The sequence below is a fragment of the Telopea speciosissima genome, chromosome 2, assembly GCF_018873765.1.
Source record: "Telopea speciosissima isolate NSW1024214 ecotype Mountain lineage chromosome 2, Tspe_v1, whole genome shotgun sequence".
Taxonomy (NCBI): domain Eukaryota; kingdom Viridiplantae; phylum Streptophyta; class Magnoliopsida; order Proteales; family Proteaceae; genus Telopea; species Telopea speciosissima.
The window spans coordinates 3,008,834-3,022,202 of NC_057917.1; the positions used below are offsets into that span (position 1 = coordinate 3,008,834).

The 13,369-nt window shown below is 39.4% G+C and overlaps 1 protein-coding gene across 1 annotated transcript in view; it reads left to right on the forward strand.

The window, feature by feature from the left end:
* Positions 1–11,338, forward strand: part of LOC122649726 (reticulon-like protein B5) — a 39,706-nt gene extending 28,368 nt beyond the window's left edge. Inside the window, exons 3-5 of the mRNA XM_043842970.1 lie at positions 2,733–2,874; positions 2,960–3,029; positions 10,893–11,338. Coding sequence (XP_043698905.1) covers positions 2,733–2,874; positions 2,960–3,029; positions 10,893–11,065 — 385 coding nt within the window. The 3' untranslated portion in view covers positions 11,066–11,338. The remainder of the gene's footprint in view (positions 1–2,732; positions 2,875–2,959; positions 3,030–10,892) is intronic.
* The last annotated feature ends 2,031 nt before the right edge of the window (positions 11,339–13,369 follow it).

Sequence of the window (13,369 nt, forward strand, 5' to 3'; positions counted from 1 at the left end):
CGACGCCATGACAACTATTGGCCTCATCTTCAGAATTGGACAGCTGGAGATTGTTGCAGTGATCATACTCCTCCCAAAAGCATTTGGAGAATTTGATACACCTTTGCAAATCACCAACTCTATCAAAAACTCTGGAAACATTGTTCCACATATCCTTTGCAGTTTCCTTACTCATAAATGTCCTACCTATCTCAGGTTTCATGGAGAATATCAGCCATGTTATAACAGTAGAGTTCTCAGTCTCCCACTTTAGATAGTCTGAATTTGTAGGGCTTTGATGGAGCCAGTAATATACCCCAACTTTCCCCTACTACGCAGGGACAACTTCACCTTATGAGACCAATCCAAGTAGTTGGTATTGTCAAGCTTCACAATGGAAAGTTGGGTGTTGGGGTTATCAAAAAATGTCATGGTGGGAAGAGTACCACTGGAAGCTCCCAAAGATCCACTGATACTAGAGTCATTACCAGACGTGGTAGACATAATGCCAAACACTTCAAAGAAACTTAATATAGGGTCTTGCACAAATGGGGAGTAACCTCAACCCAACCACAAGGAGAAAACCAAGGCAGACAGCAAACCAGCAAGCAAATGAACAATAATTTCTTAGAGAAAGCTAATTCAAAGGGCACCTTCTATAACTTAGCTTCATTCCATAACACTAACAATACTTCAGGCCTTATAACTCTTCAAAAAAACAGCAGCTATTCAACACATTACAAGGCTGCAAATGAAGGAACAAGGGAGTAAACCAGAAGCTGGCAGTACTAGAAAGGATGCACAGAAATGGGTTGCAGGCTTCAACCCTTAAACATCACCAACCGAGACCTTGGGGGTTTGAAAGAAGACCCCTGGGCGATTCTAACAGTGCTGGTCCCACTCCAAATGGTGATGGGATGAAGGAGAATCGAAGAGAACAAGGCAGGCCTGACGGAAACAGCAGTAGAACAGGTGGAGCTTCAATGAGCTTTCAATCTTCTTCAACAAATCCCAGAAAAACTGCTCCATTAGGGCTTAGTTAAGAAGATAAACCCTCCATTAAATCTTCTATGTAAAGCATCTCACATTGTATAGCCTCTAGTGGAACCCTTTATCTTTCTAGAGTTCCAAAGAGAGGTATAGAAAAGGAAGATGAGCTTGGTCGACTCTCAACCCAGCTCTGATACCAAGTTAGAAATTAGATATGGACTGATTCTAGCAAGCAAGAAGATGTGAGGGTTAGGAAAGGAAGAAGAAGAGATGAGAGGAAAATCGTGAGGTGTTGGGAGAATAGTCTCCTAAAACCTATTTACTTCATTAACAACTATTTAGGAATTACAAAGGGCTCCTTGGGGAAGTAAAAGGTAAAAAGACATAAAAGTATAAAATTACAACTCTATGACTAATAATAAGAACAATGACTAATGTACCCCTAACACATAAACTCTAACACTCGGTTGGATAGGAGGACAGAATTGGGGGTCCTCGAGTATCAATAGGTACTTTGGAAACTAACTAATAATTGATTGAAGTGGGTCAAGAATAGAATTTTCTTCTGTAATTTTCAGTTCTCCATCAAGTATGCAGTACGCTATAGGAATGCTAAGTAATCCTTATTCCAAGGTTCCCCCCCCCCCTCCCCTCACCTTTTTTTTTAACGCCTTAGGTGATATTCAGTAATTCTGTTTAAACAAGCATTAATCGTAAAAAGGCTCTTTTTTGGGGGGTAACAAGCTATAAGTAGTACAGAAAAGCAAATGCTAAACCCTGCCTTAGTTGATAGACTATATTCGTAATTTTGTTCTTTTTTGTTATTATATATCATCTAATAAAACTAGCTAAGTGATATGATTCTCTTTATGTTGATGTTTTTAGGTTTCAAAATGTAGTTATGACCATTGCAAAATTTATTTGAAGATATATAAATAATTATGTTGGTATGGCATTGCATCATGACTAAAATAAAATGACTTAACCCAGACAGAACTTCTAACTAAATGTTTCTATGGGATTGACTGAACATGTTCCAAAACATGGAATTTTTAATGGATGGGTTGTTCTCAAGTTAGCGCAACTCAACTTCGATGATATGAAATAACAAAGCCCCAAGGTGGCATTAACAGGTTGATGGATTCAACATAAAATTATTCATTTGTTACGTGTCAATTTCATGTTAATCCAAAATTAACCAAATCCAGAAGTAACTAAGCCGAACATGCATTTGTTTCGGTTGGCAGGTTGTGGAGTATTGCCATCCCAACATCGACAGATTTTGGTTGTTTACTTGGCCACCTTAATAAAAAATTAAACAATTATTTCAAGTGCTTCATTTTGAAATTTGAAATTGTAGGTTATTTTTGTTCTGTGGGGATGGATTAGTCATGTATCTGTACTGTGGGTGTTTAGTTGTATTAACATAGAAGATGTACTTGAAACTTCTGCTTCTTGCATTTTGCCTTAATTCTAAATGGCAATCATGGTTTATGTGGAGGTGTGGAACAATCAATTTTTCTCAATCTGAACAGCAATTTATCTTTGAATGAGAGAGATCTGATGATCACAAACTTGTTAATTTGAGCCATAATCGTTCTGATGGATTATTTAGCTGACAACACCATCAGTTATAATAACTCTTGTTTGACTGTAAGTGTAAGTTAATTTGCTAGTCACTTTCTGAATGCAAAATATCAATATTATTGTGTTTTTTTCTTCTTCTTTTTATTTATTTATTTATTTATGTGATTGGGAGTCAGGTCACCGCCTAAATTCCCTGAGGTAATATTACCAGAAGATCTGTTCATGAGTATCGCACTGTTGTTGAGGCATGAATGCAACGAGGCCTTTGCAACCTTCAGGGAAGTAGCTTCAGGAAATGACTTGAAGAAATTCCTCATGGTACAGCATTTATTTCTAATCTAGTAGGAAGATTGTCTATTTCTTCTCTCTTGTTTTATCAACTAAGACAAAAAGCCATGTGCAGGTGATTGCAGCGTTGTGGGTTTTGTCGGTTGTGGGCAGTTGGTTCAATTTCTTAACGCTCTTCTACATGGGTGAGTTTTTTGTTTCATGTTTTTTATTTTATTTTTTTCTTTTGGGGGTGCAGGATAGGGGAGAGGATGGGCAAACAAAAAAGATCTCTTTTTCGATAAGACAACCTGTACAAACTCTCATGTACTTTGCAGATGTTAAGCACATAAACCTGGAGACCAAGAACAGAAAATGATCAAAATGTCAGCAGTGACAAGGTAAATTAAAAAATTTGAAAGCTAACACTGTACAAAATCAAGAAGCCAAAGCATAAATCTCCCTAGTCTAAGCCCCTTGAAAGCCTTGGACCCAGACAAATACATGGAAAAAGTCCAATAAACAACGGTGGTAGTGATCTCCAAAATTGTTCCTTATAAAATTCTTGAGACAAGAAGTGCAATTAGGAAACAATGAACTATTTTGGCTGGATCTTTCCTTATCTTAAACAATTCCTATTCGGTTCCATGTATTTTCTTGAATTTAGCATAAGGGAGTAATAGGAGTTGCCTCTTCCTATAGGCTTCACATAACCTCTCCCTTCTTCCTGTGGGTCCCCCCACCCCCCAGGCAGCTATGTTCCTGTGAGGAGACCCTTAATTTTTTCAACCTTTTTGTAGATTTTTTTTAGGGTGGTCGTGGAGGGGTGGGTTGTTGAGATCAGTGTTGTTGAGTTTGCCCTCCTTAAAATCTATGGTAGTAGAGCCCACCATACTATTATGCTGTTACAGTGACGAATAGTCCCCACATCATTGGAAGAGTATTTGTAAGGGATGAGGACATTGTGAAGAGATGGGATGAGTATATTTGTGACCTACTAAATAGAGATAGGTTGAGTAGAAATGACCCAGACAACCATTCAACAAGACACCACACACCATTGATATGTACAAAAGGTTAGTGTGGCAGAAGCACAGTTGTTAAGGCGTCACCAAGGCGCCGCCTTACTATAGGGCGCCTTGCATTGGTTTAATTTGAATCAAAGCAGGTTTTGATACTTATTTATGCCAAATATCATTTAAGTAAATGTTTTTATATTTGAATCCAATAAAAATAGTTAAAAGATAAAATTCCAAAAGGATAAAATGTCAAACCCCCAGTTCAAGAACAAAAACTGGATTTTTGGTGGTAGGTGAAATTTTCAACTTTCTAATGCTGAGGTTTTTCTCAAATCTAAAAATTCCATAAATCTTTATATGGTAAAACATTGCTAAAAACCAAAAGTGTAGAAAAATATTCATTTTTTTAATATCTAAAAAAGTATTTTCAATCAGAGCGATTTTGACAGCATTCGCGTATACCAAATAAGGTTTGACCGGAACATAACTCCTTCAATATAAATCAGATTTAAGCGATTTTGGATTTGTTGGAAAGCTGGTTTTGTGTTCTATCTAATACAAAAAGTCTCATGAAATTATAAGATCATTTGATCAATCAAATTTCTTAGAGAACAAGAACATTTCCTTTAAATCGAGAGCGGGTTGATTACTTATTGCTAAGATCATATTTTCTAAGAACATTATAAACCAAATGTGAGACTATTTAAACCTGAAAATGACCAATTCCAAGAACATATAAGCCAAATGTATGTTTTGATTGTTTCAAACTTCCAATAGCTTGCTTCTTCAGTTTTGTTGCCTTCTATTTTTATTTTTATTTTTTATGACTTGATGTGGCTTAATATTGATTTGTGATGACTTGATGTGACTTAATGTTGATTTTTTATGACTTGATGTGGTTTAATGTTGATTTTTGATGATATAAGCTATGTATTATAGCATACTAAATAATGTTAGAAAAGAGGGGAAATAAAAAATAACACTTGGTCACTTAGGCAACGCCTAGGCGGGCGCCTTAGTCACCTATGCACATAGACACCCCTGCACCGCCTTGGATCGCTTTGCCGCCTTGACAACTATGGGGGGAAGTTAAAGAAGCCTTAAGAAAGATGAAAGTAGGTACAACACTAGGCTCAGTTGAAATTCCAATAGAAGCATGGAAAACCCTAGGAGGTTGTGGGGTATATTGGTTAACCAATCTATTTAATAGGATTATGAACACAAGATGCGAAATAAATGGAGGAGAAGCATTGTAGGCCCGGTCTACAAAAATAAAGGTGATATCTAAAGTTGCAATACTATAGAAGCATAAAGCTAATGATTCATACTATGAAACTTTGGGAGAAGGTTATTGAAGCCTGTTTGAGAAAAGAGACTCATATCTCGATGAACCAATTTGGCTTTATGTTCGGTAGATCCACAACAGAAGTATCTTCTTATAGAGGAGGCTCATGGAAAGATATAGAGATAGCAAGAAGGATCTCCATATGGTCTATTTTATTGACTTGGAAAGAGCCTATGATCGAGTCCCTAGATATTTCATCCAACATGTTCTAGTGAAGAGAGGGGTATCGAGTAAATGTGGATGTAATTAAAGATATGTATGAGGGCGTGGTGACTAGTGCGAGATCTATGGGAGGTCAGGGCAAGGAATTCTCAATTACAATTGGGTTACATTAGGGATCAGCCTTAAGCCCTTATCTATTTGCACTTATCATGGATGACCTAACCAAGAGAATTTAAGACAAGGTCCTATGGTGTATGCTCTTCGTTCATGATATCGTTTTGGTGGATGAGATAAAAGCAGGGATAACGCTAAGTTAGAGGTATGAAGATCAACCCTAGAAACAAGAGGTTTTAAGATTAGTAGAACGAAGACGGGTCACACTATGATGCATATTGACATGGTGCGAATTAAGGAAAGAGAGATATTGTAAAGTGACTATTTCAGATATCTGGGGTCAATTATAAATAAAGAAGGTGACATAGAGGATGATGTTTCACAAAGAACTAAAGTGGGATGGATAAAGTTGAGAGGTGCATCTGGAGTGCTGTGTGACCTAGGTATTCCTTTAAAGCTTAAAGGAAAGTTCTATAGGACTGTTGTACGACCGACTATAATGTAGGGGGCAGAATGTTAGTGTTAGACAAAACTGAAATAATGGGAATGCTTGAATGATCGAATTGATCAACCAAGCCATATATTTATAATGTGAGAAATTACATCCTAATGACAATAATGCCCCTAACATAGCCGACATAGCTAGGCAGTACATAAACAAGTAGGGGTGTCAATACCCAACCCGGACTGATGAAACCAGCCCGAACCAGCCCGGACCACACCGGACCGAACTCTTAATGGTTTGGGTTCGGTTTGTGGATCTAGAGAGGCAAACGGTTTGGTTTGGTTTGGGCTAGCCCGACGGTGCACCGGTAGCCCGAACCGTTAGGCCCAAACCCAAACCGAACCGACCTAACCCGATAAATGAATAAATCAGTAAATGCCTAATGCCCCATTGCCCCCTAAATGTGTTGTGATAGTTTCTCACTTTATCTCATATCCTTTGTTAGTGATTACCCAACTAATTGTATCCATAGGCCATAGGACATAGGATACAAAGATGCATTGTATTTGAAATATTTTATGTACTTAAAAGAGAAAGAGAAGAAAAATTAGCACTAACTGGACCTTACTAGTTATATAAAATCGGTACCAAACCGATATCAACCCGTTATCATAAACTGAAATCGACATGAAACCAAACTGCACCAAAACCGAAACCACACCGAAACCGAACATTTCTTAATGGTTTGGTTTCGGTTTCTATAAAAGTCACACCGAAACCAAAAAGCCCGAACCGAAACCGTTGACACCCCTATAAACAAGCATAAAATTGTAAAAAGACCAGAATACCGCCACGGTATTCTGGTGTACATTATTCAACACTCCCCCTCAAGTTGGAGCAAAAATATCAATCATGCCTAACTTGACTAAATTAGGATGAAACATCTTTCTGGACAGTCCCTTTGTGAATATATCAGCAAGCTGATCAGTAGACTTCACAAAAGGGACACAAATCAATCCTTCTTCCAATTTTTCCTTGATGAAATGCCTATCCACTTCAACATGCTTGGTACGATCATGTTGTACCGGGTTATGTGCAATGCTAATTGCAGCCTTGTTGTCATAGTACATCATCATAGGAAGACGGACAGGAACCCCAAGGTCTTGTAGCAAACCTTTCAACCAAAGCAACTCACAAGCCTTGTGCCATAGCACGAAATTCTACTTCAGCACTAGAACGAGGCACCACATTCTGCTTTTTACTACGGCAAGTGACAAGATTTGCCACCTACAAAAGAACTATACCCAAAGATAGACTTGCAATCCAGAGAGCCAGCCCAATCAGAATCCGTATATGCCTCTATCCGTAGGTGATCATGAGGAGACAAGAGAATACCTTTCCCATGAGCTAACTTTAAAGTAGTGAAGAATACGAAGAACAACCTCCATGTGGGAAGAGTAGGGATCATGCATAAACTGACTCACAATACTCACAGCAATAGCAATGTCAGGAAGTGTGTGTGAGAGATAAATCAACTTCCCTACAAGTCTATGGTATCGACCTTTATCAACAGGTTCACCCTCCTTTTCTTTTAGACAAACATTAGCATCCATAGGAGTATCTGAAGGGTGACATCCTAACAAACCAGTTTCAGCCAATAAGTCTAGGACATACTTCCTTTGGGAGAGAAAAATGCCCTTAGAAGATCTGGCAACTTCAATCCCAAGAAAGTATCTCAGCTTTCCTAGATCTTTAATCTCGAACTCTTGTCTAAGAAAGGTCTTCAACCGGTTGATCTCATCACCATAATTTCCAGTAACTACAGTATCATCAACGTAGACTATAAGCACAGTGAGTTTTTTTCCAACCCTCTTTATAAAAAGAGTGTGATCAGCATTGCTCTACTTGTAGCCTACAGAAACCATAGCCTTGTGAAACCGGCTAAACCATGCTCGAGGTGATTGCTTCAGCCCATAAAGTGCACTCTTCAATTTACACACTTTGTCTTGGTTTTTGTCACAATTGAACCCTGTTGGAATGTCCATATACACCTCCTCATCCAGTTCTCCATTAAGAAAAGCATTCTTCACATCCAGCTGCTGTAAATCCCATCCAAGATTGACTGCACAAGAGAGCAAAACTTGAACAGTATTAAGTTTTGCAATAGGGGCAAAGGTCTCCTGGTAATCAATACCGTATGTCTGAGTAAACCCTTTTACCACGGGTCGTGCCTTATATCTATCCACAGTGCCATCCACCTTCTGTTTTACTACAAACACCCACTTGCATCCAACAGTCCCTGATGGAGGAACCACAAGCTCTCATGTGTCATTTTTTTTCAGAGCTTCCATTTCTTCCATCATTGCTGCCTTCTACTTTCCATCTGATAGAGCTTCCTGCCAATTGTTAGGGATATGAACAGAAGAAAGAGAAGAACACAAAAGCACGAAAAGATGGAGAAAGGGAGTCATAGGAAACAACATGAGATATAGGGTGCTTAGTGCAAGACCTAACACCTTTGCGAACGCAATAGGTAGATCAAGAGAAGAAGTATTACCAGGTGGAGAAGCAGGTTCTGGATCTAGGTTTGACAACTGGATGGGTACTGGTACAGTAGTGGATTGAAGCTGCTTATGTTTCCTTGTATAGTCTGCACATTAGTTTCATTAATCCTCCTCTGAAATTCACTAATGGTTTTCTGGACTAGAGTTCGCTGGACAGGAGTTATCTCCCCCTGAATAGGAATGTCAACATTATCTATGATGGTCTCCCCCTGTGTAGGAACCTCTCCCCCTGAGTTAAGGGAGGAACAGGAACAGACTCATGGTGAACATACGGAAGGGGAGGTTCTATTATCAACACATCTTCACTAACATTCTCCCCCTGAAGAGGTGGAGACAAATAATAGGAGACCGTCTCATGAAAAACAACATCCATACTTACCAGGGTACGTCGAGCAAGAGGATAATAGCACTTGTACACCTTTTGCGTAGCAGAGTAACCTAAGAAAATGCAGCGGAGACTACGAGGCTCAAGTTTACCAGGGGACCTAATATCCCTAGCATAACAAACACAACCAAACACCTTAGGGGGAACAATAAAAGATGAAGAGCCATATAATAGCTCAGAAAGTGACTTGGAGCCAAGAACCCGACTAGGCAGCCTATTAATTAAATAGGCCGCAGTGAGGACAACATCTCCCCAATAAAAAGATGGAACATGTCAAGCAAACATGAGTGCTCGAGCCACCTCCAAGAGATGGCGATTTTCCCTCTCAGCCACACCATTCTGGGTTGGAGTATCAACACAGCTGGTTTGATGTAAGATCCCATAGGCAGCAAGGTATTATTGGAATTGACCTTCCATATATTCTGTCCCATTGTCACTTCTCAAGACTTTGAAAGTGGCATTAAATTGGGTCTGGACCAGCTTATGAAAATGTTGAAAATAGGGAAAAACCTTTAATTTTGGTGAGCATCAAATAGACCCAAGTGGAAATAGAAACTTTGCGTCTAGGACCCCACACATCGGTATGAATCAATTAAAATAAGGAAGAAGATCTTTTATTAGAAATAGGAGGAACCGCTTCCTCTAAAAGGCCGACCTTGTAGGAAATGGAGAAAACAATATGTATATCATACAGGAGCTCTAACACGGCGGACTATCTAAAGGGGGACACGGGTGGATAAATAATTTTTTAACACTTGCCCGCTCATAGGGGGACTCGATACCGTGACTCCTGCCTGCTCTGATACCATGTTGGACAAAACTGAAATAATGGGAATGCTTGAATGATCGAATTGATCAACCAAGCCATATATTTACAATGTGAGAAATTACATCCTAATAACAATAATGCCCCTAGCATAGCCGACATAGCTAGGTAGTACATAAACAAGCATAAACTGTAAAAAGACCAGAATACCCCCACGGTATTGGGGGTATTCTGCTGTACATTATTCAACAGTTAGGCAGTTAAGAAATGTCATATTGAGAAGCTATGTGTGGTTGAGATGAGGATGTTAAGATGGATGTGCGGAAAAACTAGGAAGGATAAAGTAAGAAATGAACATATTAGAACTGACTTGGGAGTTCCCCGATCAATGACAAGCTTCGAGAGAGTCGTCTGATGTGGTATGGTCATGTCCAGTGAAGGCCTAGGGACGCCCTAATAAGGAGGAGTGATATGATCCTGATTGAAGGAGCTAAAAGAGCTAGGGGCAGGCCTAAAATGACCATAAGCGAAGTTGTGAGGAAGGACATGCATAGTCTAGGTCTTGTACCAAGTATGACCTCGGATAGAGCCTATTGGAGGGCAAAGACCCACGTAACAGACCCCCATTTAGCTGAGATTCTCTTGACTTGCTGGGTTGTGCCTCTTTCCTCCTACTTTCTTCCTCCATCTTTAATTTTTCTTTTTATTTTCCACCTTTCATTTGTCTTTTGCCATTTTTCATTGCACATCTCATCTCCCATCCCTCTTTTCCCCATCTTTCATTTGACCTCTATTTTCCCTACTTTGTTTTGTTTGGATCCATGTAGCCGACCCCATTAAGTTGGGATAAGGCTGAGTTTGTATCAAGTTAGTCAAGAGTCTGAAGGCTCTTTTAAGTTTCAACTCTTCTATTGTCTTTGTTGATTTTAATTAAGCTTGAATTGAAGATGAGCTAGAAAAATGTAAGGGTACAAACATATCAAAATATTTTTTTCTTTCTAACACTCGTAGAATTATTTGCATGATATACAAATGGTAAAATTTTTTAGTCCCTGGACATTTTCTCTCTTCATGTACAGCAGCACTTCATGCAGGCATCTGATTCCAACGCCTGCACCCTTGCACATAATAAAAGTCTCTTAACCCCTAAAACCTCGATACTTGACCCGAGAATTCACATTTATGATGCATATGGGCTGCTTGGTTTGTGTGCAAAAAACAAGATAAACTCTGCTTTGGTTTCTTTTTCTTTATTCTTTTTTGTTGCAGTGTTTGTGTTACTACACACAGTACCAGTGCTGTATGAGAAGCATGAGGATCATGTGGATACTTTTGCTGAGAAGGCAATGGTGGAAATCAACAAGCAATATGCAGTATTGGATGCCAAGGTGCTTCAGAAGCTTCCAAAGTTACCCTTTAACAAGGATAACAAGCAGCACTGATGATAAACCACAGATCTACAACAGCCACTACAGAGCCACTCCTCTATTTCATTGAGGTTTTTTGGCCCATCGTTTAGCTTTCTTGGGAGTTTAGTGACATAGTTCTTATAAATTATACATCGCTCAACAGCCTTGGGCAGTGATTATAGTGTTTTTCTTTTTCATCTTCTCTGTTTTCTTTGTTTCTTTGCGAAGTGGACAACTTTCTTGCTTTTGGACATGCCTTAAAGCATAAGAGACCTGCTTATCAACACTGTGCGAAGGTTAAAATTTGTATCCTTTGAGAAGCATGTTTATTGAAAATGATTGAAGATGGACCATAGTTGCCTGTCTTTTTTTGCTTCCATACAAGTCTTTCAGATCTTATTGATACTCTATGAGATAATTTACTGAGTCTTTCTGAACTTTTCTAGTTTTCTTAGCTTATAGAAAGAACAATAGAACCTTAAGCTAGAATTGAGTCCTTATGGAATGCAGCTGTCTTTACTATTTGACTGAGCTTGCAAATTAATGCTCTACCACTGTACAAGAGGGAAATGCAGCAGAAAAATCCACAATATCAATTGATTAACATGCGGTATCATTCTTCAGCTCATTAAGCAAAACTGATTTGCCCCTTACATTATAATCTCCCCCAAATGCTCTCCTTCCAAAATAAGTCTCTCTGCCTGATAACTTTTTTGCGTATCTGCTCTGGACTCTGGTAGATAGTCATCCCTAAAGATGGCTTTACATTTTCCAATGGAAGACGTGGGCTTTTGAGAGATCCCTGCTTTCCCATTAAACTTGTCTCTATACGGCCTTGATCAGTAAGAAATAGCTCATCTGAATTTCTCCGTGCATAATTAAGAATATATTCAAAAGAATTGCATCAACCTCTATGCCCAGCACAGATTAAATCCAACTTTGGACATAAGAGAGAAGAAGTTGAATCTAAGTAGGTGAGAAGAGTGAAATGTAAGCGAGATTTTCATAAGAAATTAAATCGAATAAAAAAAGTGTACAGAGAAGGGAAAACAAAGGATTAAAAATGCAGGCTAAGAGTCACATCACTGTCGACTACTTCCCACCCGACGAAACCAACCTTGCTTTAATCCTCCAGTGTTTGCATCCTTGGATTGAAGCGTTTGAACAAAGGAGAGTGAAGAGCAAACCCTAGATTCCACCATGAGAAGATCGGGGTAACTCACAGCGGAGGAGAAAGAAGAATAAACGAAGAAAGTAGAGCGTGACGATGAAAAGAGAACGGAAAAGATTGACATCGTTGGCTCTGACCAAACTCGGAGAGGTCGTGCACGAAGATGGAGAGGTCGAGTTGCAGAGATATCATCGTTCTTGCGAAGAAGAGTTGAGAAGATGAGTGAGCCTTTGCGATTTAGGGCTACTTTACACCAATGTTATGTTTTAGATGGCAAATTCCATTATTGCCCCTCGTTCACTTAGGTTATCTTTGGTATCATTTGTATTTTTGATTTTTATCTATTTAACAAAAATCATTTGTGAAAACCATTTTTGATCAAAACATAAAAATTGATAGGTAACCAATACAATAGATTGGGTATTCAGAAATAGGTTTGGTATACCTATCTGTAAAATGATTTTTATAACTTTTAAACCAATCATCGTCATTGCAATCACCACTGCCTGCGACCTCCCTCTCCAACGGGTTCCTACAGAGCTCTCCACATGAATGCGGCGTTAGATACAAATCCATAGAAGGGTCTGGTCGCTCCCCACAGAAACAAACATATCGAATCTCCTTCGCTGTCAGCAATTGCACCGACTGGCAACCAGGGCACCGCCAATTCATGCCCTAGTTCTTATCCACAGACAAATCAACAGAAGTCGGTGCTCGAGCCCATTTCCTTATACAATTGAGATGGGAAATGGAGTAACAGCTCGAGCACTACCATATTGGGGCAGACCTCCCTACCATGTCATAACAAATCATGCATTCAACCGCCCTTTTCGCGAGCTTATCTTGAATTTCTTGCACAAGCTGCGGGACATCGAACACCTTAGGCTCCAGAATCTCTGGTTCCTTCTTTGGATACGAAGGCCGAGCCGTGTAGCTTCGACAAACAAAGCCACCTCTATGCCGACCCCCAGGAGGGGCGGAATTGTAATTCGAGTCTCCACCGTTTCCATTGGGATTTGATTCATTTGAATTGAAGATTGGAGGTGGGTTGGGTGGGTTGAAAATAGTAGCAGTAGATCCTCTAGCAACCCATTGTTGATGGGTAGTATGAGCAGGAATCCGAGAACCCTCTCTTCGATCATCTCGGCGTTGACGGCTCATTGTTT